Here is a 26,522-nt window from a genome sequence, read left to right on the forward strand (position 1 = left end):
AAAAGATACATTTAACTTTTTAAGTCAATTAGATCCCGAACTGTGAGTTCAGAGTCAACTTGATCATTTTAGTCGATTAAATTTTTAGATTAGTGTATCGGGTTCAGATAAATCCACTTTTGTGGTATACATTTTGGGATTACGAGATCTAAATTTAGAGGGTTTGGAAATTTAATTGACCGATAAAATTTAAAATGATTAAAATGATCTTTTAAACTACCAAAACACAAATTTAGAATCTAATTGACCTAAAAATATCTTATTTGATCTCGTAAATACAAGTTTGGTATCTAATTGACTCAAAAATTTAAAATATATTTATTTAACTTCGAGATATAAGTTTGAAGCCTGCATTGATTTTTCTTTAAATTTTATTCGACTACGGATTATTATTTACATAATTTTTTTAACGGAGATAAATTCATATTAAGGAAGAAGATCAAAGTACAAATATGAAAGTCATATAACAACAAACAAATACATTATCTTTCAAATACTCTAATCTAATAAGAAAATAAGGAACAATGAAAAATACAAGTAAAAGATAATAATCGAAAAAGAAAAATTAAGAACCAAATCCCGCTAAGGTAACGCAATGAAGAACAAAATTCCGTTGGAGCGGCGTCTTAACTTGATTTTCGATCGACTATGCCATTAAACCGCTTGATCCTTTAAAGCTTCAAATCTCGTAGACATATTCTTCATCGTGAATTTAAAGTTAGAAAACCATCAAAACAAATATTAAAACAAACAAACAATTAAAATAAAATATTAAGAAAGATCTTCAATATTTAAAGGTTCATGAATCATCATCTAGACATGAAGTTTTTAACATGCAAACCAAAAAACTTCAAAAATAAAGTATGAATTTTTAAAGTAAAGTAAGAGACGATGAAAAAGGTAAAAATTCTGTTTGACTCTTATATATTTGAAAATAATAATAAAGTAAAATAAAGTCTATAGAAAAGTTCAGTCAAAAATAATCCAACACCCCAATTTTATGGGAGTGGCATATGAGTGAAGAGGGTTGTAAATTTTTTTTCAACCCTCTAATTTTTTTAAAAAGAAATTGAATAAAGGATCAGCGCTCTCCCTAAATTTGTAACACAAGATCATTTAATTCAATTTTAATTTGTTTGATCAACTAATCTAAACTTTTTTTATTTTTGAGTTAAATGGCCTTATAATTGTATTTTTAAAACGCATTAAATACAAATTGAAGGTGATGGGATGTTAAATTTTTTAGAAAGTTCACTAAGTCTTGCAATAAAATTATCATAAATTTATTTTTTATAATAAAAATATAAATTATGGAATAACTTAACTCAAAAATGAAGAGTTTTGGAGTTAATTGTTCAAACAAATTTAAATTGAATTAAATGATCCATGCTATAAATTTAAAGGAGCGTTGACCCTTTGTTCAATTTTTTTTTATCAAAAGTCATTTAAATTTTCAAATCTGTGTCGATCTTTACTAACCCTCGTCAACTCTCAATTCAAACATAGTGTTAGGGTTTATAGGATCAGTCTTTTACTGTCTTCGGATTCAGTGAGGAAAACGAAAATGGATAGATTGAGTGAATTACCGGATTGCCTTCTTCATCTCATCTTCTCTTTCTTGGACACAACTGCCTTTGTTAGAACTTGTGTTTTGTCGAAAAGATGGAGCTACTTATATATGGCCTTCTTCTCCCTATCTTAATTTCACTTTCGATTCCAATTATTATTTCTCACAAGATCAATCTTCCACCAACCTTATCCACCAAGTTCTTCTGCGTCGAAATTCTGTACCCATTACCACCTTTTTTTACAGTACACCTCTTTATGACGACGATGCTAGTAGGGTTGAATCTTTGATCTGTTATGCAGTTAATCATCAGGTTCAACATTTTACAATGGACCTTGTTTGTCATGGAAAACCCCTTCGGTTTCCTAAATGTTTTTATGGCTGTGCGTCATTAAAAACTCTCAAACTGGTTTCCTCTGTTTATGATTGTATAGTGTTGCCTAAAACTTTGGAGTTGCCTTCTTTGAAAAATTTGCACCTTGGTTATTTTAGCAATTTTGATGGAAGTATTTTTTCGAGTTTACCGAATCTCTCTTGAAAATACGTGGTTGGTAGACACGCATAGTTTCACTGTTTGTGCTCTAAATCTTGAGAAGTTTGATTTTGTAAATACTGAGGAACCAGATTGTTTTTCCGGTTGTGAATTTGTTATTGTCTGCTCTACCAAAAATCTCTCTTCTCTAGATCAAATTGAAATTGATTTGCCGAGATGTAGAGGAGTACTGAATCTCGTCTATGATACTGATGAGGAAAAGGAAGAGTTTGCTCTCAAAGTGCTCCAAATGCTTAATGCATTTCATATTGCAAAAACCATCACATTGTCCATGAATGTCATTCAGGTGAATGTTTGATCCTATTATGCAATTCAAGACATCTCTATATCTGGTTTAAGAGTAGTTTGATTCATACTTACTTGTCTTTGAAGTCTTTGAAGGTGAAGTGTCATAACTTTTCCAAGAACGGCAAGATACCAAACTTTATATTAGATCACTTTATTAAGGACTGTTCATTGCTGGAAATTGTTGGTAATAGTTGCAAAAATCGACGTTACTAGGATTATACACTGATCATTAAAGGAAACCCTTGTTCTTGTAAGTCATTTTAACTTGTTTTGCTCAAATTATCGACGTTACTAGGATTATGCACATCTCTGATGTAATTTATAGTGAATGATTATTATGACTCTGGTTTGTATTTTGTTAATTACTATAACATATATATAAGTTGTCTTACTATAGACTTAAGTCCTTATTGTTTTGAAGTTAATAAGAATCTTACTCCTTGAACTGTTTGTTGGTGAAAATTGATCGAAGGCACAAATTCGAGGTAAGCACTAAAATTTATGGACTAAACTGCAATTGAAATTAGTATTTTAGGGATTACAGGTAAATTGAAAAGATTATTTAATTTCCATGGAAATGCTTACAACTTTTCTCGTTGATGTAAAAATAATGTATCAGGCGGCTTATTCTGTTTCACTCCTGTACTCCATATTTTTCATGGAATTACTCCATTTTGCTTATTTGATTACTTATTAACCAGTAAATATTTTCTTGGCTAATGCTCTGAAAAAACCTCCACCTTTTACCCCCTTTTCGTTTGCACCCTGACGTTGTAAAATCACCGATTACACCCAAATCAGCATCTTTCGTTTTCAATTCCACCCTAACCTAAAAAAATTGACATTGTGGCAGCCATATCAGCTAATTTCGCTTACTCATCAGCTGACATGGCTGCCATATCAGCTAATTTCGGTAGTGAGATTTGATGGTGGCTGGAGAAGATGAGGAGATGGTGATTGCAGGTAGTTCCGGTGTCAAGAAGATGAAGTGAGGGTAAAGAGCCAAAACCGTCCTTATATGTTTAGAATTTTAGTTTTAGGTTATGGTTTTTAGGATTTGAAAATTTAAGGCATTTTTAACACCGTGGCAGCCATGTCAGCTGACGAGTAAGCATAATTGGCTGACATGGCTGTAATAGTATCAATTTTTTTAAGTTAGGGTGGAGTTGAGAACGAAAGATGTAAATTTAGGTGTGATCGGTGATTTTAAAACGTCAGGGTGCAAACGAAAAGGGGCTAAAAGGTGGAGGTTTTTTCAGACTATTAGCCTATTTTCTTGGATGTTGATAAATTTTTTTATTATTCATAAAACTATCAAGGGTTGCTATCATTAAAGGAGAAATTTTTAGGTGAACCTAATCCAACACGTAAAATTATAAACTATCTATAAAATATATGACACGTGGCGTGATTATTTAAGCAACCAATTAGTAAAAGGAACATTCTCATTAAACGGCATACTTTATGCATGAATTTATATTCCTCAAATTTATGAATTGAAAATGGTGTGAGTAAGTATATATTCTAAACATAATTTAATTGCAATGAATAAGTACATATTTTTATTCTAATAAAAGATTTTGTTAATTATTAAGATGATAATTACTTTAATATTTCAGATGAAATTTACGTTGCCTTCATTATTCATTTGGATGAACTTGGTTAAATAATTTTGGCCAGTTACATTATACTTGGTTGTGTCATTTATTATTTTATGGTAATTAATTTTTTATATTTTATTTTTACAAAAGAAACATTGAACAAATTACCCTGAAGTTCTCCATATTTATTATAATTCATATTTTAGTTCCTCTTATTTGAAATATAAACGATATGGTCCCTTACTCTTGTTTCCGTTAACGATTTAGTCATTTTGTCTATTTTCGGTGTTAGTCAACCGATTTCAAAGACTAAACAAAAAAATTAAATAATAATAATTTGTTCTTCCACTTTTATTTTTGTCTACGAATTCGTCCCTCAAATTTAAAATTAATCTACCTCTAAGTTCTTTGACTTGGTTGACTAATACCAAATATTGACAGAGGGACTAAATTTCTGATAAAATTAAAAGTGAGGGCCAAATCATTTGATTTTTAAATAAAAGAGACCAAAATGTGAATTATGACAAATATGAGGGGCATTAAAGTAATTTTCTCAAGAATATTTTAATAGTTTATGTGTATACATATTTGTTTTAATTAGATCTAATAATTTTTTTTTATTTTGGATTTTTTTTTTCATGTTATGAATTCTCATATTTTAAGCGGCGTTTTAAAAATAAGACTGGACCGGTTGGTTCAATCGGTTGAACTAAAAACTGGAAGTTAGTCCTGTTTAATTCCTACCTAAAACCTGGATTTCAGGTTGAACTGTTGTAAATCGGAAATAATTATAAAATTCGGAAACCTGTGAAACTAGTTAACCCTTAAAATTGCATGGTTCAATGTTGGAAAAAAGAGAAGAAAAACAACGATAGTAGTTCTTTTTCAAAATTAGAAAAGATAATACTAAATAATGAAAATTAATAAACACGCAAAGAAGAAATTAAACCACATGAACAAAGAACTAAGAAAAAAAATAAAGAACCAATTGTTAAATCAAATGATTTTAAAAAAGGCATAGTGGTGAAAAAAATCTCAATCTTTACGGTATTGTAGATGTTCTTTTAGATGATCTGAGATTATAGTTGAATTATACTCACATTCCATATCTTTGAATATCCGCATCAGATATATATCACTATCGAACCCTCTGGAATTCGGTCTTTGCTTACTTAGACGAACCTATATGAATTTTATTTTAAGTGGACAAGTCTCATAGAATTTGATCTCGATTAGCATGAACTAGGTTCTCTTTGTCTTAGCATTCTTCGTCAATGTCATGAGGCCGAGAAATTCTTATGTAGACTCGGTCTACCACGTCATCCGTAGACTAACCTATCACATTATGACACGTCATTAAAATGATGGCAATCTTGTAAATTCGTTTTTTACTTATTTACACCTTTGAATAGTAATATTACAAGATTGTCATCATTTTAATGATGTGTCATAATGTGATAGGTTTGGTCTACGGATGACGTGGTAGACCGAGTCTACCTAAGAATTTCTCCTTGAGGCCCGCTTTTGTGGGCGAACCCCCTAAAATTCGATTCATAATATTACTACGTGGAATTGATTTTCATCAATTAATATTCGCTTTAATGTTTAATATGATGTAACTTTTATGTTCAAATAAAATATCATGTTATTTAAATTTCATGTACAGTTTATTAAAATTTATTATACTTATTTATTATATTTTTATCAATTAAAATATTTTAAATTAAATTATTAAAATTTTAATCAGTATTCAACAAAAATTCGAATTACAATAAATAATTAACTGTATAATTGTAACAAAAAGTCAGGGTGCAAACGATATATAGAGTTTACTTTGGAGAAATTATTGTCTACTTAGTAAGATACACCTTCTTTTCTTATATAAATCAATTTGATCATATCAATCTACTACTAACATTCTTTCTTCTCCCAAACAAGAGAAAACTTATTACCTCTCGATTTGTAGAAACCCTAGCCGCGATTTCTCACGACAGTAAACCCTTCCAATTTCGTTACCTTTTTGATTGAGAGAGCAATGTCACGGTGCTATCCTTACCTGAGGAACGGTGAGGCCGTGAGCGAAACCATTAAGACGGACTTGAATAAACTGAAAAAGAAAGACAAAAAAGAGAAGAGATCTAAGATAGAACAGAAGAAATCCACTTCTTTGAGCAAACTGGAGAAGAGTCTTTTGAAGCGAAAGGATGATGACGAAGCTGAAAGAAGTAGCTTGACTGAGGAACATGGGCGACCAATCTGTCATCAGGGTCTTTCATCAGACAGTGCTCGGAGCCGCAATAAGAGAAAAAGTGACGACGTCGTGCATTCTGCTTCTAATGCCACCGAAAACAATGGGAATGTCATTCGAGTAATACCCTTTGAATCATGTTCTGATGCAGGTTCTGAAAAGAGAGAAAAATCTTCGCGGCACCATGTTTCCGGAGCTGAGAAGAAGCTATTAAAAGCAGAAGCTTTATACGAAACGTTGTTTGCGGATTGGACTGCACCGCCTGTTGTTTATGATCAGAATAACTTTGATGATCAGAGTTGGCTTTCTGGCACGAAAATGCAAGATATTTGCCGTGGCAAGAGAACCAAAGTTTATCAGCATGATAACGAACCAGGACATGAAGCATCTTCCTTTTGGCCCTGTGCCCGGAATCTACCACAGGCTGATATCTATGCGTTACCCTATACTCTTTCATTCTAATGCTTTATTGTTAGGCAGTCTGGCTTTACTTATTGTTAAAACTAACTGATATTATTACATAACTCATATATAGTAGGTTGGCACTTAAATGTTTCGCTTGTTTCTAGTATAATTATTTGGCATAATACTTAACTCGCTAATATAACTATTTGAATTCCCATGGAAACGTGGCAGAAGCTTTATGCAATCAAAATTTGTCAGCAGCGTGCTCTGTTCATCTTTGTACTCATACATATGAAATCTCCAAAGCACAATGAATCGGTTCGATAAATCATGCATCAAGAAGCAGACTCCGAAATTTTCATGTTGTACAATGCGCAGCAAAAACATACAGTACATGATCATCTTGCACCATGGCACGTACTAGCAGCTTTTTTAGGGTCATTAGCCAAAATGGTACCCAACCTTCGCACCTTGTATCAAAATGGTACCCAACCTTTAATTTGTATCAAAATGGTACCCAACCTTCTAACATTTGTTTCAAAATGATTTTTTTAACATTTTTCAGCCACTTTTGATGACGTGGCAACCGGAAAAATAATTTTTTATTAATATAAAATAAGAGTTCGTTTTAATTTTTTAAATTATATAAAATCTTATTTGTCATGGGATGTGAAAAAAATATAAAAAAATTAGTTTTCCGGTTGCCACATTATCAAAAGTGGCCGGAAATTGTTTAAAAAACCATTTTGATACAAACGTTAGAAGGTTGGGTACCATTTTGATATAAATTAAAGGTTGGGTACCATTTTGATACAAGGTGCAAAGGTTGGGTACCATTTTGGCTAATAACCCGCTTTTTTAACATGTTCCGTTACACGCTTTCTTACGGATAATTATTGTCTCTCATATAATCTCGAGACTTTAACCTCTCGCATTGGATCAGTCTTTTCATCTGTTCCGATTCAGAGAGGAAAAGGAAAATGGCAGCCAACAAGAGAATGAGAAGGAAAGAAAGATAGAATCAGTGAATTACCAGATTGTCTTCTTCATCAGATATTCTGTTTCTTGGACACAACTGATGTTGTTAGAACTTGTATTTTGTCTCTAAAAGATGGAGGTACTTATAGGAGTGTTTTTTCGTCCCAATCTCGAGACTTTAAAACTTGAAAACTTATGCTCCGATGCAATTCAAAATTTCAGTGTTTCTGCTCTAAATCTGAAAAGCTTTGATTTTGAAAATGATGTGGAACAAGGTTATTTTTCCCATTGTGAATTTGTTATTGTGGCTCCAAAACTTAGGAAATTCAAGTTTGATGGTCATCCTCCTTTTGTCTGCTCACCAAAAATCTTTCTTCTCTAGACCTGTTTGAAATTGATCTGCCGCACCACTTTGAACTGGATATTGTCTACTCTACGGATGAGCGAATGCAGGAGTTTGCTCGCAAAGCGCTCCAAATGTTGAATGCATTTCATGTTGCAAAATCCATGACACTGTCCATGAATGTCATTTGGGTGAGTGCTTCATTCTATTATGCTATTTAAGGCATCTATATATGTGGTTTTGGAGTAGTTTGATGCATACTAACTTGTCAATTCATATATATAGTATTCATCTTAACTTATATGCATGCAGTTTCCCATCTTTGCAATTTTAGAATGGATTTCTGTTCGTTTTTTGTTCACATGTTTTGGTATATTGCAACTGTCCGATTGCTACTCTTAGTTAGACAGTTATAATTAAGCACTTTTGTTTATATGTTCTAAATGAAGGTTTGCAGCAGGTTCATTTGGCAATTTCTGAAGTTTCAATTGATTATTTTTTAAAGTTCTCCATTTATGATATAATTAATCATATCGAGCACAGATCAAAGGTATTATGATGTTCATATGGAGTGAAGATTTGTTTTTGTTTATATATATAATATAAATTATATATTTTCTTATAAAATTCATATCTTGGATTACTTTCTTAAGGACTCTTCATTGCTGAAAATATGTTGGCAATAGTTAAAAAAGGTAATTACAGAAACCCTTGTTCCCGTAAATTATGTGCACCAGCTGGTCTTGCATCAGCAGACCTGACGTGTTGTTCACGTCATATAATAGGGTTTTTGATATTTGGGTGCCTCAAAGGCACCCAAAAATCCAGTCTAGTGCCTCTTCTGGAATTAATTCCAGAAGAGTGCCTGGGACCACCGGTTCCGCATTCTAGGAATGCGGAACAGGTGGTGTTCCGCATTCCTAGAATGCGGAACGCTTTAATCAGCTGATTAATTAATAATCAGCTGATTAAAGCGTGTACCGCATTCTAGGAATGCGGAACACGCTTCCCCAATGATTGGGGAGACAGTTTTGTCTCCCCAATCATTGGGGCAGCAATGATTGGGCACTAAAATGCCCAATCATTGCTGATTATTAAATTTTTAAAAACAAAAAATTGTTTAAATAATTATAAACTAAAAATTAATATAAAATAATTTTATTTTATTTAACTAATGATTTTAACAGACGATATTAACTAATGATTTTAACAGACGATACTGAATTTAACAAACGCTTATAAATAAACGACAAAATTTAACAGACGATATAAATATTTATTTTATTTAACTAATGATTATAACAGACACTGATAACAAAATAACAATTATAACACACGAATATAATATACATAATATAGTAAACATACAACATATACTAAAATACAAAAATCGATAAATAAAGAAAAATATGAAATCTAATCCTCATATCTACGAGTCCTCGGTCTCTGTACCCTCAAACCGTGAGTCTCTCGTCGGTGCCGCGAGCTGTCTGTGATCGAGTGAAACTGTCTGGGTACCGGAGGGCTCTCGCCGCTGTCGGAGGCGTCCTCGTCCTGAGCTGAATGCTGAACGTCTGCTGCTGGTGGTGCAGTACCGGTCTCCTCCTGTGTGGGCGGTAGAAGTCTAAAAGATGGAGGTGTGAGATCCGGTCGTGATAAAAGCTCCTCGTACGCCTCTGAACCGATCTCCGGACCGAATAACCATGACTCTGACAGTGTAAAATGTAGCTGTGATGGATCTTGGGCCTGGTGAGAAGAAGATGGCCGCGAATGTGACGTCGACGGCTGATCATCCGAAGGCATCGTGGGACGGTAACACTGATCGAAAGACGTGAACGGTTGAGCATCTGTATATGGCGCTGGACGGTAATACTGATCTGATGCAGCAAACGGCGGTGGTGTGGTCTGCTGAAACGGAGACGCCGGTGGTGTGGTCTGCCGGAACTGAGACGCCGGTGGTGTGGCCTGCTGGAACTGAGACGCCGGTGATGTGCCCAGAGAAGTGGTATATGCTGTCTGTCCGTACGACGGCTCAAAAAACGGCATCGACGAAGGCGGGACCTGATACGATGATACCTGGGGTCCCTGAAATACAAAGTTAAAAACACAACATTTAAAATATATATTTAACTACGAGTTAAAAAAGCAATAAATTAAATTAGAAATGACATGAAACCTGTGGGAAATAGGTCTGATGCCACGGAGGCTGTGATGCTGAAGTGGAAGTGGAACCGTAGTACTGAGTCGGGCCATAGTACTCCCCCCGTCTGTCTGTAGTGGCTGTAGGATCAAAGTGGAAGTAGACCGGTGGGGGGATAGGGTCTGCCGGGCGCTCGCGAGGCGGGGCGGCTCTAGGCTGCCGTCTACGCGCTCCCCTGATGTGAGCCAGATCGATGGTCAGGGGAGGAAGAGGAGGTAGTACGTAAGCCGGAACTGCTGGCTCTGGTGGGGGCAGTGTGACGTCACGGCGCTCCTCTCCGTAAGCTAATTGAGAACTGCGTGCAGCAGTCCCAATCCTAGACGCACGCGCCTCTCTCTGAAGGGCGATCATCTCGAAAGTGTCGCGCTGTTTACATCAAAGAAACAAATTGTCAGTGTATACAATAATAAGAGAAATTTAATAATAAAATAAATACGTACACTCTGTCCGGCCGCTGCGCCCTCATGGGTAATCCAACGCCGGCTGCGGCTCCGAAACCACTCCATATACGCTGAATGGTAGTGAGGTGGACGCTGGAGCTGGTAACCCTGAACAACGTAAGCCGCTCTGTTGTTCCAAATCTGAATGTAATCTGAGAGCAGTTCATCAAAGTTGTAGTTCCCCTGATACTGGATGTTATGAAGGCGCCGATCTTGCATAGCAGGCAGGGGAATGGGCTGCTGTAAGCCGAACTGCTGCAGAACCCTATCCGGCTGGTGCCACTCCACGATGTGATAGTAGATCATTGGCACTCGGGCACGCCAAATATGTCGCCCTGTCAGGTACATCTGTGGGATGGACTGGAGAACGTCGTCGGAGTATGGCTGCCAAACGATCTGCGCACGTAAATTAGAAATTTAGTTAACATTTGTCAGGACGTTAGTTAAATTCAAAAAAAAAATTAAAACTTACATCGTCGTAACGCAGCCCGTCCAATAACAGTCTGAAGTGAGAAACTGAGTGTCTGGGAACTCGTGGTGTCCCCCGCTCCCGCTGTCTGGGACCCCCCCATCTGCACATATTATTAAATTATATTTTAAGTGTACTGAAAAACGTAAAATTAAGATAACTTCATACGAAAAATGTACCTGTCACCCAAAGGCAACCCCCCCGTGACGGTAAAGTCGGCCAAACGGGGTCGCAATGGCCTAAGTCGCTCGTAAGCCCAGAGCTGTAGAATCCACACGGCGCCCCCGATGTTCTGTCTGTCCGCCGAAGCAGATGCGCAGAGGCATAGCTCGTGGTACAAATACGCCAGAACAGCCGATCCCCAGCTAATATCGCGCAAGTGGCCTAAATCCGCCAGATGCGGAAGAATCCTCACGCCCAAGTGGCCACTGTTCAAGTCCGGAAAGCACAGACCCTGTAAAGCAGCCCAAAGGTAGCCTCGAACCGCCTGGTCAACCTGATCCTCTGTAGCACCCGCAGGCAATACCGTCCAACCACCAAACTGGGCTGACAACCAAGCACCACTGACCCACGAGGACCCCGGTTTACGGGGACGGCTGACCTCTAACTGCCCTGTCAGGATGGCCACGTCCTGCAGCGTGATAGTACACTCGCCCTCTGGAAACCAAAACGTGTGTGTCTCTGGTCTCCACCTCTCCACAAGAGCTGTGATAAGGCACAAGTCAACTGGAAACTGGCGCATCGCTAGAAAACCAGACATGCCAGTCTGAATAATCCCATTCCTGATGCGAGAATCTAGCTCGTGAAATGGAGTAAGTCTGGCGCTCGAACGTGACCCTAAGGAAGACTCGTCGCCCTGAAAATATAAAAATTATATAAAAATTAGGACACTAAAAATTATAACCAAATTAGGACAATAAAAAACAAGATTTTACCTGGTTATCCCAAATAACCGAGGATCTGTGATCGTCCTGCATTGTCAGAACGTCTGGCACCAACGGCCCAGGAGTGTAGTAGTCCCGACGTTCAGCCATAGCTGAAATAAAAAATACATACAACAGTTATTAAAAATTACAACAAACATTCATAAGAATAATACATTAGTGAATAATATTCGCAAGAATTACTAAAAGGAGATTCAAAAGAATAATACATTACTAAAGTAACATTCATTAAAACAATAACAATCATCACAAATACAATAACAGTCATCACAAATACAATAACAGTCATAACTACTTCCTGTCTATTACACGATAACAGTCATAATCTACTCATCTCGGATAGGATTGGTACAATCATTTGCATTGTGACCCCGGCGACAACATCTACTACACCAGTTAGGACTCGGATCTTCCCTGTATTCCTGATCCATCTCGTTCCTGAAGCGCTGGTTGACTGGACGCCCTCTTTTTCGACGCCATTCAGGGTTTGGAATGAAGTGGGGTTCGTCTACGCCGGACTTCTTCCAGTATGTGCCGGCACGTAACACTTTAAATGGAGTGTTCCAGCATTGAATTGCAAACTTGGTCTGGTAATGCCAATGCACAAACTCAAGAGGGTTCAGCTTCTCCTTTGCACAAACGGCCATAGCATGAGAGCAGGGCAACTTAAATTGCTGGAATTTACCGCACGTGCATTTCTTATGCTGAAGGTTTACCGTATGGGTATTTCCTCCTCTCCCATTTGAGCCGTTCTTCCTAGTTTCCACTTTGCATGTCATCGTAGAACGGTCGTACGTCTGACTTGTATGAAAACGGGCCTTCTCCCCCCTCTGCTTCAGTAGTTGGATGCATATTGGGGTGTAGTGAACGTTTGTAGCAATCAACTCCTCATACGTCTTCCAACGCGTGTCGAACATTTTAACCATCCGCGCAAAAATTGCCTCAAGCATTGATGTGATCGGAAGCCCCCTTATATTCTTCAGTGTCGCGTTGACAGACTCAGCATAGTTAGTTGTCATCACATTGTGTCGTTGCCCTTTTTTGTCATACACCCTTGTCCACTTTTCTTTAGGCCGCTTTTCTTGCTTAGTCAGCCATGCATACGCTTCTGGGCTTCTAACCTCGATCGCTGTCATGTAGCGTTTATACTTGTGCTTCTGATATGCTCGGCCTATGTGGCAAACCATAATATTAGCGCATAATAATAACCTATGTAGCGTTTATAATGACTCGTAAAAAATCATTACCTGCTTTATCTGCCAGCTTCTTCAAAACCTTGTTCCTAAACTTGGTCTGAAAATTACTACAGAAATGTCTGATGCAAAACTTGTGGGCGACACCGGCCCATTCAGGACGCTTCAGAACCGACAATATTCCAGCGTGCCGATCAGATATAATGGCCACCTTCCTTTCGCAAATCACGTGCTCACGCAAATGTTCAAAAAAGTACTCATAACTGGCAGTACTTTCAGATTCAACAAGTGCAAATGCCAGTGGCATGATGTGACTGTTCCCATCGATTGCCGACGCGATCAACAAGGTCATTTTGTATTTGCCATACAAATGAGTACCGTCGACGAACAAAACTGGCTTGCAAAAACGAAACCCTTCAATTGTCGGTTTGAAAGTCCAGAACATTCGGATGAACGTTACGACTTTCGGCTGAAGGATCCCGTCGGTGTACACCTCGGCGCCTACAAATCACAAGTTCAACAAAATTAGAATTATTACTTGAAGCAACTCGTTATATAACAAATTAGAGTTATTACGTATACCTTCTGCATCCCAGAAAGATCCAGGGTTGACATGCATCATCTCGTTCATGAACTTGTGAACCATACCAAATGATTCATACCAGCCACCGTAAACATCAGCTATTGCCTTTTCCTTTGCATTCCAGGTTCGTTTATACGGAGGCCTAACTCCAACTTGTTGCCAAATTCCAGCTCTGAGGGTATCGATCCGTATATCACGTTGCAGCTTTACTTGACCCTTGATATAGTCTGCGATTGCAACAGACCCAAAATTCCGATGGTTTGGATCAGGTAACAGCTGATTGCACGTGTGCGGGCCAATATATTTTGTCAACGTCCACGTCTGAGTTGCTTGCAGAAGTGTAGCGCGCAGCCACCATTTACATACAGGGTTCTGCCTGCAAGCCAACACTATTGTGGAGTTGGTAGTCCGGCGACCCTTGAACTCTCTTCCCACCCCGACCGAATAAGTAGTCGCACAAGCTCGGACGGCATCGCGATTTGGGAATACCATCCCTACTCGGAATTCCATCCCAGGATCCCACATAATCTTTTCATCAGCCTCCGGGGCGACGTCAAAGTCGCAAAGATCCGCCGTTCTTACATGCTCAGGAAGTTGCGACTCATATTGTGAATCTGCTCCTAAGTCTTCCTCGACATCCTCTTCGTTGCTGTCGTAGAAATCCTCTTCTTCCTCTTCTTCCTCTTCACCACTACCCCTCTCAGACCCGCTTGAATCACCTAAGACCAACTGATCGAGTAAAGTCTTGTTGCGAACCACGGCCTCGTATTCCACGTACAATTCCAAAATCTCCAGTTGCGGATACCGCACGACCTCGTTCAGAATTCCAAACACATGCTCGTTATTCTCCACAGAAAACAACGAGTACGACCGTATCGCACCCTCAACTATTCTTGGAAGCCGGAAGTAGATTTTTGAAATTTCTACTTCCCCGTCGGTAGAAACTGCTCTTCTACAAATATTTTGTAATTCTTCGAAACTCATTCTCTCGCTAAGCGCCATATTAACCGGACGACCCCCGTGGTATTCTATTCCACACGGAGAACTCACAATACGGCCATCACACCATATCAACAAAGATATATTTGGACTCGTCATTTCTAATTAATAAACAGCAAATTTTGACACCGTTATATTTAAAATGCAAATCTTAAACTTATAGCGTTAACATATCAATCGTAATTACCATTACTTTATTTCTAATATTTTTTTCAAATAAAAATAAATTAAACATATCCTAATATAATTGTATGAAATTTCTAATTATACACTTCCTTATTACATGTCATTTTTAATTATATACGTTCTAATTATATCCTAATATAATTATATTAAACATATTCTATTTTTTTTATATTATACATGCATTTCTAAATTACAATTAAAGTCTAATATTTTGCTATATTAAAATTAATTTTATAACAATTTTACATATTATTAAATTTCTAATATTTATTAACACTAAAATTATTTAAAGCAATAATTAAAAAAATTACATGTACTAACCTCTTGTAGTCCTTTAAAATAATTAGTATCGAATAAAAAATATAACACTTCACGAAGAGATCCGTTTAGCTCCGAAATATAATTTCTTCCAACTTTTTTCCGTTCAACTTCAAAATATAACACCTTGAAACTAATTTTTTTTCTGCCTATACTCTCATTTTTCACTCTCTTAAAATGTGATTCGGTTTTTTTTAGTAAGTAAAAATGGGGTTTTCAACCCTTTTTATAGGCAACCGTTGGGGCAGCTCCCAACGGTTACTTAAATGCGTTCCGCATTTCTAGAATGCGGAACGCATTTAATTTACCGTTGGGAGCTGGTCTCCCAACGGTAATGCGTCAGTGTTCCGCATTCTAGGAATGCGGAACACTGCTAATCAGATTAATTAATCTGATTAGCATGTTCCGCATTCCTAGAATGCGGAACTCCACATGTTCCGCATTCTAGGAATGCGGTGGATTTTTGGGTGCCTTTGAGGCACCCAAATATCAAAAACCCCATATAATAGGTATTAGAGCATCTCCAATCCTTGTCACCTTATTTAAATTAGGTGACAAATAAACTTCAAGAAGTCACCTAATTTAAATTAGATGACAAGGGTACTCCATCTCTCATCAAAATAGGTAATTCACTATTTGGAGTCACCAAATTAATATTCATTATTTTAATATTTGATTAAAGTATAATTTTGATACTTATAGTTTGTTTTTATTTAAATCAACACATTTATAATTAAAGACTTAAATATATATATATATATATGAATGTTATTTATTTTTAATATTATAGAATAATTTTACACATGAGAATAAAATATTAAAATCATTTATGTTTTCATAAATTATTAAAATCAATATAAAAATATTATATAAATAATTTTACGAGACAATAATTTAAAAGTATACATTACTAATTTTACGAGAAAATAATTATTATATATATTAATTGAATTAATATGTAACGAAAATAAGTTTATGAGTGTAGTTGATAAAAGTGTATAAATATTAAAATAAAAAAATGATTAAAATATTGAAGATAAAAAGAATATATTTTTTGGTGTAAGAAAAGGTGATTGTGGGTTGGAGTGAATTTGATGACAAATCACCTAATTGATATTTGATGACAAAAATTTGGCGATTTAGGTTGGAGATAGTCTTAGATGAATTTTTTTTACAAAAATTCGTACCGCATGAAATTTTTTGTGGAAAAAAGTACCGCATGAAAAATAGACTATTTTTTAAAATACTTATAACTAACTCTAAATGTGAGGAGTATCATAGTAATTTTCTCAGGTGTATTTTTGATTGTTGAAATCAATAATTTGTACTAATGAGTTAATTTCGAAGGAAAATAGTCAAACTAACCCGCAATTTATCACTTTAACATCAAATTCACCCTTAATTAATTTAATTAATTATAATTAGTTTTAATTTAATCTCTAATTATAATCTAATTGAAGCCTTAATTAATTTAAATTCTAAATTTTAATCCTGCTACCACCTTCCTCTCACACTTCGATAAATGAATTTTTCAAATATTTCATTTAATGAAATAAATTTTCTCGTTGTTCCACTATAAAATATTTAAATAAAATGAGTGCTATATAGAAATAAAAATAAATAAAAAAATAAATAAGTACTTATATTATTTAAGTAAAATATATGTTAAAATACCATATTACTAAATAAACTGAAAAATAAAATTGCAATTTTCAAAAAAGAGATAGTACATGAGAGTGAACTTTTGAACTGAGGGGGCAAAAATTTACTTTCTTCTCGCATTTTAGGGTTTATAGAATCAGTATTTTCCTCTGTTCCAATTCGGAGAGGAAAAGGAAAATGGCAGCTAACAAGAGAATGAGAAGTAAAGAAATTGACAGGATCAGTGAGTTACCGGACTGTCTTCTTCATCAGATTTTCTGTTTCTTGGACTCAATTGATGTTGTCAAAACTTGTATTTTGTCTAAAAGATGGAGGTACTTATGGGCTTCTTCTCCCTATCTTAATTTCAAATTTATCAACTTTTATAGCTCAAAAAAGAAATATTTCATCAACTTTATCAATCAATTTCTTCTGCGTCGAAATTCAATACCTATTCATAGATTTATCTATCATGTAGATTTTCATGTTGAAGCTAGTATGGTTGAATCTTGGATATGTTATGCAGTTAAACATCAGGTTCAACACCTTACATTACAACCCTTTTATCCTAAATTGGGCACGCGGTTTCCTTTTTATTTTGGTGGTTGTACATCATTAACAACTCTCAAACTCGATGCCTCTCATTATGAAAGCAGACCATTGCCTGAAAGTTTGGAGTTACCCTCTTTGAAAAATTTGCACCTTATTGGTTTTGAACGTTGTGATGGGAGTATATTTTCGAGTTTTCTGAATTTGGAGACTTTAAAACTTGAAGACATGTGCTTTAAGGGTATTCAAATTTTTGGTCTTTGTGCTCTGAATCTGAAAAGCTTTGATTTTGTAAATAATCCAGAAGAGCCTTTTTCCCGTTGTGACTTTGTTATTGTGGCTCCGAAGCTTAGGAAATTCAGGTTTAACGGCTATCCTCCCTTTGTCTGCTCTACCAAAAATCTTTGTTCTCTAGATCTATTTGAAATTGATCTGCCATACAACTTTGAATTCGAATTGAAGGACGTCTATTTTACGGAAGAGCTAAAGCAAGTTTTTGCTTGCGAAGTGCTCCAAATGATTAATGCATTTCATATTGCGAAATCCATCACATTATCCATGAGGGTCATTCAGGTGAGTGCTTTATTCTAAGATGCAATTTATGATATCTATATTTGCGGTTTTACAGTAGATTCATTCATACAAACTTGTCAATAAAATTTTATAGAATTCATCTTAACATATATGCTTGTTGAGGTCTCTTTCTGAAGATATGCTGTTTTATGTCTTCTTCATACAAATAAAGACCATGCTTGCATATTGTCCTATTGAAGTAAAAATACGTTAGTTGTCTTAGTCTGCATACTTCTCTGTACTTCCGCATCTCCATGGAATTCACTTTTATAATCAATTTTAAATCAGCTGATCAATTATGTTATTGAATTTTGCTAGTAGTTCTATTAATTAAAATGGAGAAATTTTAGAGTGGATTCTGTTCTTCCGTTTTTAGCTCACATGTTCTGGTATATTTCCAGACTCTTAGACAGTTATAATTAACCACTTCAGTGTATATATGTTCTAAATGAATGCTTGCAGCAGGTTCGTTTGGTAATTGCTGAAGTTTCTATTGATTTCTCCATTTATGATATAATTAATCATATCGAGCACAAATCCAATGGTATTATGATGTACATATAGAGTCAAGATTCTTTTTTGTTTATATAGACAATATATCTTTTCTATATTTCTCAATTCACATTTTACCAGTTATCATCGTGTCAAGCAAACTTCTAATTTTACGAATATTTTCTGTTTACATATGTAGTTGCCGATGTTTTCTTGAATTCGTTGTTTTATGCTTTTAGCTTATTAGCTGACGGTTCTATGTTTGAAGGTTCTATCCCACATTCCTTCTTTGCTGAAAGAGCGCCGTTCACTGTTTCTAAATCTGAAGTCTCTGAAGGTGAAGAGTGATAATTTTTTCAAGTACGTCAAGATATCTAGCTTTATCTTAGATTACTTTCTTAAGGACTATTCATTGCTGCAAATTGTTGGTAATAGTTACAAAGGTTATTAAAGAAACCCTTGTTCCCGTAAGTCATTTTAATTGATTTTCGTCAAGTTATCGACGGTAATAGGATTATCACTTTTCTGATAAAAATTATGGTGAATGATTATTTTAACTGGGTTGTTATTTTGATTACTTACTATAACATATATGAAAATTGTCTTACTATAGACTTAAGCCTTATTGTTTTGAATTTGAAGTCAATAACTCTCTGACTCCTTAAACTGTGTGCTGGTAAATATTGATCAAATGCATGAGTTTGAGGCAAGTACTAAAACTTATGGACTAAACTGCAATTGAAATTAGAATTTTAGGATTACAAGTAAATTGAAATGATTATTAAATTTTCATGGAAATGCTTATAACTTTTCTTGTTGATGTAAAAATTCAGTATCAGTTGACTTAAGCATTATAATTAATAATTTTCATGGAATTTACTACATTTTTCTTCTTTGACCAGTTATCAACCAATATATATGTTCTTGGATGATGATAAAAATCTTCTTATGCATAAAACTATCAAGGATTGCGATCATTAAAAGGGCATATTTTTATCTCAAACTTATGAATTGAGGTGGAGTTTTTATATTTCCATTTTGAGTCACAGGTTGTCCAGTAATGATATTTTATCAGCCGATAAATTTTCAGTTGTTATTTGCTTTCTTTACACATACGCAAAATATATGCAAAATGAATTTGTTCTAGTTTCGAAACGTATGTATTATGTTTGTAGTAGGTTAGCTACTTGCTTGCATGTGTCTCGACTTTACTTCCGCAAGAGCTGACTTCGTTTTCGAAAGCACAAATTACTTAAGTGTTTGATAAAGTAATACAATTAGCAATTTTTGCCTCTCTTATTTATTTGTCTAAATATATTAATACTTATAAGATTGAGTTTTTTTTGGGAGGTGGGGGAGAATATAAAAAGCTTGAAGGGGTTTTTTTAAAGAAAAAGAAAGTTGAGGAGGGGCAATAGTGCAAAAACTCAAAGTCAGTAGTGTAATTTTTAATATAAGATAATATTTGAGGTACTTTTTTCTTAAAACAAAAGGTTGGGAGGGGCCAGGCCCCCCCTCGGGCGAGCCCTGCCTAGCATAATTGGGGGAACATCAGAATCATGAATTGAAAAGTGAATAGAAAACTTGCAAGACCTGCTGTGCTCTATTTTGTTTCTGCAATGTGTTTTTTTTTTTTTTTTTTTGAGAATAATGAAAATTTTATTAATAGAGAAATAAAAATACAACTTGATCAAATATTGAATATATCAATACATTCAAGAGGTACAATAATAGAACATCAGTAAAATAACAAAAAATCATATCTAATTTCTTCAATCGCATTGACGGAGCTCTTTGAATGTGCAACTCGGCGATCCGTCCGCTCCACTCGAAGGTTATTTTAAACCACAGATCGACTCTTTGGTCTTTGAATGAGTCCGATTGAGAGAATATTAGAAATAAGATTTCTACTGATAGCACTTCAGATCTACGTTCCGTAGATAATTCCATCAAGGAAATAGCAAAACCCATAAAGGGTAAGAGCCAGAACTCCATTAAGGAAGACAAAACATCCATAAAGGAAGAAAGAAAAAACCAACAGATCTCGGATCTGTGATTATTGACGTAAAATAAACTAAATACGAGATTTAAAGAGAAAACGAGAAGGTAGGGAGGTGATTTTGAACCAAACAATGGCCAAAATCACCTCCCTCTTGTTGCGGCTAGGGTTTCTGAAAAGAAAGAGAGAGTTTAGAGAGATGAGAGAGAAACGTTCTAATGCTTGCACTTTTCTGCAATGTGTTTTAAGAAGGCTTAATTGCACAAAAAAATCACCAACTTTAGCGTCTTTTGGATATTTAACATGGATTTTATTTTTGGCTATTTCGGACACGAAGTTTCACATTTTTGCAATTAAAACACCACTTGAATTCGAATTTACTTATAACAGCCTGAATTCAATTAATCTAGATAGTTTTAAGATGAATTAAAAAAAATTAGTTTTAAAATAGTACTTTTCGGAGCGGTGTATGGATTTTTCTTGATTTTTTATTAAACCGAGAATCCAATTTTCCGCTAATTAGGAAAATGATTATAGAAATTATGTAAGTTCGAGTTCTTTAGTTAATAGACCGTAAAAGATAATTATATTCCTAAAATAAATTGTCTTAATCAATTAGTAAAAATATGATTGTCTTCAACATTAAATGAACTGAAAATAAAATTTAACTTCATAAATTATTAAGTAACCAAGCAAGAATTTTATTTTTCAAATAATAACTTCCCAAATATATATTTTAGACGGTGTACTATAATTTTGCATCAAGCGAAGGACTAAATCAGTAAACTAAAATACTTAATTTAATAATTGAATGTTAAATAATATAAATAATATAAGTTCTCTTATGTTTTGAAATATAAATACATAATTTTTTGAAATAATTGAAAAAACAAGATGTATGGTACAGCTAAAGTATATAATGCTTTTATATCCAAAGAGTGGAGAACTGATGTGGAATGCAAAATGAAAAAAGTGCATATCTTTGGATGGTACAATCCTTTATTTATTCCTTCTTTTTCAGAACCAAAAAGGAATATGGAATCTATAGCATGGGATTGGTAATAATATATTTTTATTTTGTATTTTATGCTTTCCTAGAGAAAAGTTGCCATTATTCATTTTCAAAAGAAACCTTGTTACGAGGGGTTTTTTGACGGATCTGTGCCTATGGGCTTTTAAAAATTACATTTTGGTGCCTGTATGGGAATTAATCCCAAATTTGTGCCTGGGCCCACATCATCCGCGATTTAATATTGCGGATGACGTTGCCATCCGCGATATTAAATCGCGGATGATGTTAACAGCACTAATTGGGGTAATTAACCCCAATTAATGCCATCCGCGATTTAATATCGCGGATGGCATCTCTCCCCAATCATTGGGGAGACAGTAATCTGTCTTCCCAATGATTGGGGAGAGACAATAATTGGGTTACCCCATCATTTTCTTTAAATTTTTTTTATAAAATAAATTCCGTATTTTAATTTATGAAATAAATTCCGTAATTTAATAAAATTCTAATAAAACATAAAAACTGTTTTTTAGTAAGCATTATATATTATTTTGTATATTTTTACTAGTTTATACAAAAATTATAAATTGCACAAATAATATAATTACAAAGTCGATAAAATAAAGTAAAAATTATAAATTGCACAAATAATATAATTACAAAGTCGATAAAATAAAGTAGGATTACAAAGTTGATAGTGTTTTACTAAAAACAACAAAATCATAAATAATCTCGATATCTAGTGTTCTTCTCCAGTTGAGTCCTCATATCGTACCCCATATCTTACCTGCGGCGCAGACTGCTCTCAGTAAGATCGCGATACTATCTATCACCCGGTCTGTCACCTGGCGCGCCCTCGCTCTCGTGATCATCGTCTAGGGATAGCTCCTGATCATCTGCAGCCGGTGCAGTAGTCGGTGCCTCCTGTGACTGCGGAAGGAGGCTGAAGGACGGACCCGAAAACTGAATACTACCGGACTGTAACGCCTCGAAAGAGCCCCCCTCCCCGAGACCTGGACTGTTCAACCAAGCCTCTGATATCGAAAAAAACATCTGCGACGGATCCGCGACCGGGGTGGAAGGGGAGGGACGCGAATGTGACGCTGACGGTTGATCGAGCCAAGAAAACACGGGCCGGTAACCCTGATCAGAGGGGGTAGAAGGTTGACCATGCTGAGGTGCCTGAAATGGGGGTGGTGTAGCCTGTCGATACTGAGCCGGCTCTGTCAGAGGAGTGGTATACGGCGTCTGTTCAGAGGAGTAAAAGAACGGCCCGGATGACGGTGGTACCGGAAACGATGAGGTCGGAGGGACCTGTAATAAAGAATAAAATTAAAAATATAAGAATCAACATTTATTAACTTGTATTTTAAAATAAAGTGAAACTATTATGCAAAAAAACATAATAAAGTGTCACGACCCAATCTCAGGGCCGAGACCGGCACTAGGGAATGGGAGTGGTTGCTCCGAAACCCGTAGCAAGCCTAAAAACGTAAAATAATTTTTCGCAAATATAATCGTCATGCATGACATAAATAAACACGCGTCATGCAGAAGCACACATGCCAGGCACACATATCCTCTGGCAGTCACAAAATAAATAACGCCGCAAGCGTAAAACGTTTAAAACTTTAAAACGTTAAAGTTATATTTACAGAAAACTACACATACAAGCTGACTTGCAAAACACTTATCTACTGCAGCTCTAAGAGTAAAGTACTGTTTCTTTACATACTCAAAAATACAGACTTCTGGAAGTAGGATAGAAGTCCGTTGCTTCAAAGCGTCTTTATCCTGAAAGGAAATTTGTGAGGGGTCAGTATATTGGGATATACTGAGTGAGTTCATACATTTACTAATAAGTATTCAAATAAAACATAAAATCGTAATCAATCATATGCAGCCAAGTACAAGATCCGATTGAAACCTTAATCCTCAAACATACTAATAATCAATCGATCAACCCAATCATAAATATCAATTGCGAGTCCAACTCGCTGGTGGCCCAGCCACTAGATACGGGGACTTCCAGGCTACACAGTAGCCGAGTTCACTCTGCGTATCTAAATCATAACCCAATCGTAAATCTCATATTCATCATCAGCTCCCAGCTGAGTCATATCAAAACTGGTGATCACACAGTCCTATTGTCGCCCAATAGGTAGCACGTTCCATCGGATCAATACCGGTTTCAAATCAAACATATGCGCAATTCATAAAAGCGTTTCGCATATAAAACATGCAATTCCAATATAAAGCAATATAAAATAGTTGCTTTGATAAATACTTTAAAAGCAAATCGTATAAACTCACAGAAAACGCTTATCCAAAAATACGTCGGGGCTTTAGAAACGTCAAGCTTCCCGAGCTCCTGGTCCAGCTCCTTCTTGCCTCGCTGGATCTAAAACAATTTCAAAACATTTGACTCACATCAGAATCCTATTCTAAGATTGACTCTAGACTCAAGACTCGACACGTTTTACTTTCATTAGTCGTCGTGCTTCTCACGCATACTCCGATAAACGGTATCAAACTCGTTTATGGATCGCAATTTACTTCCAATTCAATCTTCTTATAACCTCATTAGGTTAACTACTATTCGATTTCCGATTCAATACGCGTAATTAATTCAATCGAAGTACGAAGACTCAGGGTGCGAGAATCGAAGGGTGCACGCTCGTGCAGGGAGGTACACGTTCGTGTACCTTGGTACACGTTCGTGTACCATATGATGGTACACGTTCGTGTACCTTAGTACACGTTCGTGTACCATTGATGGTACACGTTCGTGTACCTCAAGTACACGTTCGTGTACCACAGTACACGATCGTGTACAGTCGTGCACGATCCCCCGGAATCGATTTCCGGGGTTTCCGACCTGCTATATACGTAAAAACGCTCCAAACTCAGCCAAAACGCGTATTCTAAGCTCAAAACGCTATATATCAATCATATACTCGATAAAACGATAAAATCGTTTCGTGGCCTAAAACTTTGGATCGATATAACTTAAAATATAATCAACGAAACGGTAAAACGTCAAGCTTACCGTGATTCGCCTCGAGAGTACGATCAATTCGAGCTATTAAACGTCGAAAATGGACGAGAAACGGAATCGAGCGATGGAACCGTATGAAACGAGCGAGAGAATGAAAGAAGTGAAGGAAGAGAGAATGAAGTATCTGGATCCTTCATCTGAAGGAAATGTTATATATATAACGGCTAATTTGCACTTTGGTCCTTGAAACTTTTCAAAAGTTTCAATTTAATCCAAAACCTATTTAATTAATCTTTCTATTAATTCATATACGTATTATTTATCTTCGAATAAATAATACTAACTCAAAAATACATATTTCCATCGAAAATCCTCAAATCTCTATTTTCGGGCTTAATTGGCTAATTTGCACTTTAGCCCCTAAACTTTCAAAATTTACAATTTAGCCCCAAAATACCTCCACATCCAAATTTTCAACATTAACTCCTTAAATCCCGCTAATTGACTCATTAAATTTATTCTTGAATTTCCGATATAATTAAATTAAATTCTCCTTAATTTAATTTATCGAAAATCTCGACACGTGGCACGACTTAATTACCTTAAAATATTTTGGGGTATTACATAAAGTACGCAATACCTGCGAGTGCTGCTGAAACTGTGAACCGTCACCCTGAAACTGAGTAGGCCCGCAATAGTTCTGTCGCGTCTGCGAGCTCTCTCCTGCATCGTAATGATAGTACACAGGGGGCGGTATAGGCTGATCTGGCCGCTGGCGAGGCTGGCGTGGTGTAGGCCGTTGTCTACGACGACCGTGAATGGAATCCAAGTCAACCGTCAAAGGAGGGAGAGGAGGCATGTCACGACCCAAATTATTGAGCCGAGACCGGCGATAGGGAATGGGAGTGGTCGCTCCGAAACCCGTAGCAAGCCTAAAACCGTTATAAATTTTTCGCGATTAAAACATATTACTATATATAATACATTATCAGAAATCTTTCTAGAGTAATATAAATCAAATATCAAAATATCGCATTCCTTTCCTGAAAATGTTCGCAGCACAATTTTTAGAAACCAGGGTCTTACCGAGCGATATCTCATATCCAGCACCGCCCTGTTTCTAGTCGCAAACATAACCAATTCCTCTTAAGGCAATTGGTACACAATTCAAACGGATAAAACGTCATCTTAATAAACAACTTATTTATAAAATTATACCAGCGTTTACTTTTCAAATACCGTTTGAAATTAAATCATAAATCTTATACTGACACCTACTGACTACTGCAGCTCTATAAAAACTCGCACTTTGTGTAAGCCAAAAGGCTGCCGACACAAAGGAGATGGTCTGTCTGATCCGACTCCTGTCACCTGAAAGGAAACACTGTAAGGGGGTCAGTATTTTGGAAAATACTGAGTGAGCTTGCAAGTTACTAACAGTATTAATATAAAAATATAACATCGCATCTTAAGAAAACAATAATATAAAACATATAAACAGGTATTTGATCCGTACGAAACTAATGTCCTAGCATGCGACACATCTCTCGAATAATCATATATCATTCAACCCAATCGTAAATATCAATTGCGAGTCCAACTCGCTGGTGGCCCAGCCACTAGATACGGGGACTTCCAGGCTACACCGTAGCCGAGTTCACTCTGCGTATCTAAATCATAACCCAATCGTAAATATCATATTCATCATCAGCTTCCAGCTGAGTTATATCAATTCATCACTCATATGCAAACATACTAGACCGACTCGGTACTGGTGATCACACAGCCTATTGACACCCAATAGGTAGCTAGTTTCTTCGGATCGCATACTAGTTCTCGTATATAGAAATTAAGTAAACATATAACATTTCAATCAATTATAGGTAATGCGATGCGTATAAACAATATACGTATATATATGAAGATAACTTTTATACTAATAA

General features: G+C 35.8%; 5 protein-coding genes across 8 annotated transcripts; 2 read left to right on the forward strand and 3 right to left on the reverse strand.

Moving 5' to 3' along the window:
• The first annotated feature begins 6,044 nt into the window (after positions 1-6,044).
• On the forward strand, positions 6,045-6,719 carry LOC126681374 (uncharacterized). Its single transcript, XM_050376915.1, has one exon. It carries the CDS (start codon positions 6,045-6,047, stop codon positions 6,717-6,719), a length of 675 nt encoding a protein of 224 aa, XP_050232872.1.
• Positions 6,720-9,295: 2,576 nt separating this feature from the next.
• On the reverse strand, positions 9,296-11,218 carry LOC126681375 (extensin-like). The gene is made up of 4 exons (XM_050376916.2): positions 11,096-11,218; positions 10,624-11,019; positions 10,160-10,549; positions 9,296-10,068 (listed from the first exon to the last, which is right to left on the reverse strand). The coding sequence occupies exons 1-4, from the start codon at positions 11,201-11,203 to the stop codon at positions 9,400-9,402; spliced, it is 1,563 nt and encodes a 520-aa protein (XP_050232873.2). The 5' UTR covers positions 11,204-11,218; the 3' UTR covers positions 9,296-9,399.
• Positions 11,219-12,229: 1,011 nt separating this feature from the next.
• Positions 12,230-15,064, reverse strand: LOC126680787 (uncharacterized). The gene is made up of 3 exons (XM_050375972.2): positions 13,812-15,064; positions 13,284-13,730; positions 12,230-13,207 (listed from the first exon to the last, which is right to left on the reverse strand). Exons 1-3 carry the CDS (start codon positions 14,908-14,910, stop codon positions 12,363-12,365), a joined length of 2,391 nt encoding a protein of 796 aa, XP_050231929.1. The 5' UTR covers positions 14,911-15,064; the 3' UTR covers positions 12,230-12,362.
• A 1,962-nt stretch (positions 15,065-17,026) lies between these two features.
• On the forward strand, positions 17,027-19,127 carry LOC126680791 (F-box/FBD/LRR-repeat protein At2g26030-like). 4 transcript variants are annotated; one of them, XM_050375980.2, is made up of 3 exons: positions 17,160-17,291; positions 17,435-18,078; positions 18,839-19,127. In XM_050375980.2, exons 1-3 carry the CDS (start codon positions 17,255-17,257, stop codon positions 19,019-19,021), a joined length of 864 nt encoding a protein of 287 aa, XP_050231937.1. In that variant the 5' UTR covers positions 17,160-17,254; the 3' UTR covers positions 19,022-19,127. The 4 variants fall into 4 exon arrangements, with proteins under 4 accessions (XP_050231936.1, XP_050231934.1, XP_050231937.1 ...); XM_050375981.2 differs by having other exon boundaries at positions 17,483-18,078; XM_050375979.2 differs by having other exon boundaries at positions 17,027-18,078; positions 18,810-19,041.
• Positions 19,128-22,403: 3,276 nt separating this feature from the next.
• On the reverse strand, positions 22,404-25,438 carry LOC126681376 (uncharacterized). Its single transcript, XM_050376917.2, has 2 exons — positions 25,220-25,438; positions 22,404-22,895 (listed from the first exon to the last, which is right to left on the reverse strand). Exons 1-2 carry the CDS (start codon positions 25,436-25,438, stop codon positions 22,404-22,406), a joined length of 711 nt encoding a protein of 236 aa, XP_050232874.1.
• Between the last annotated feature and the right edge of the window lie 1,084 nt (positions 25,439-26,522).

This window comes from Mercurialis annua, linkage group LG5, assembly GCF_937616625.2.
Source record: "Mercurialis annua linkage group LG5, ddMerAnnu1.2, whole genome shotgun sequence".
Lineage (NCBI taxonomy): Eukaryota > Viridiplantae > Streptophyta > Magnoliopsida > Malpighiales > Euphorbiaceae > Mercurialis > Mercurialis annua.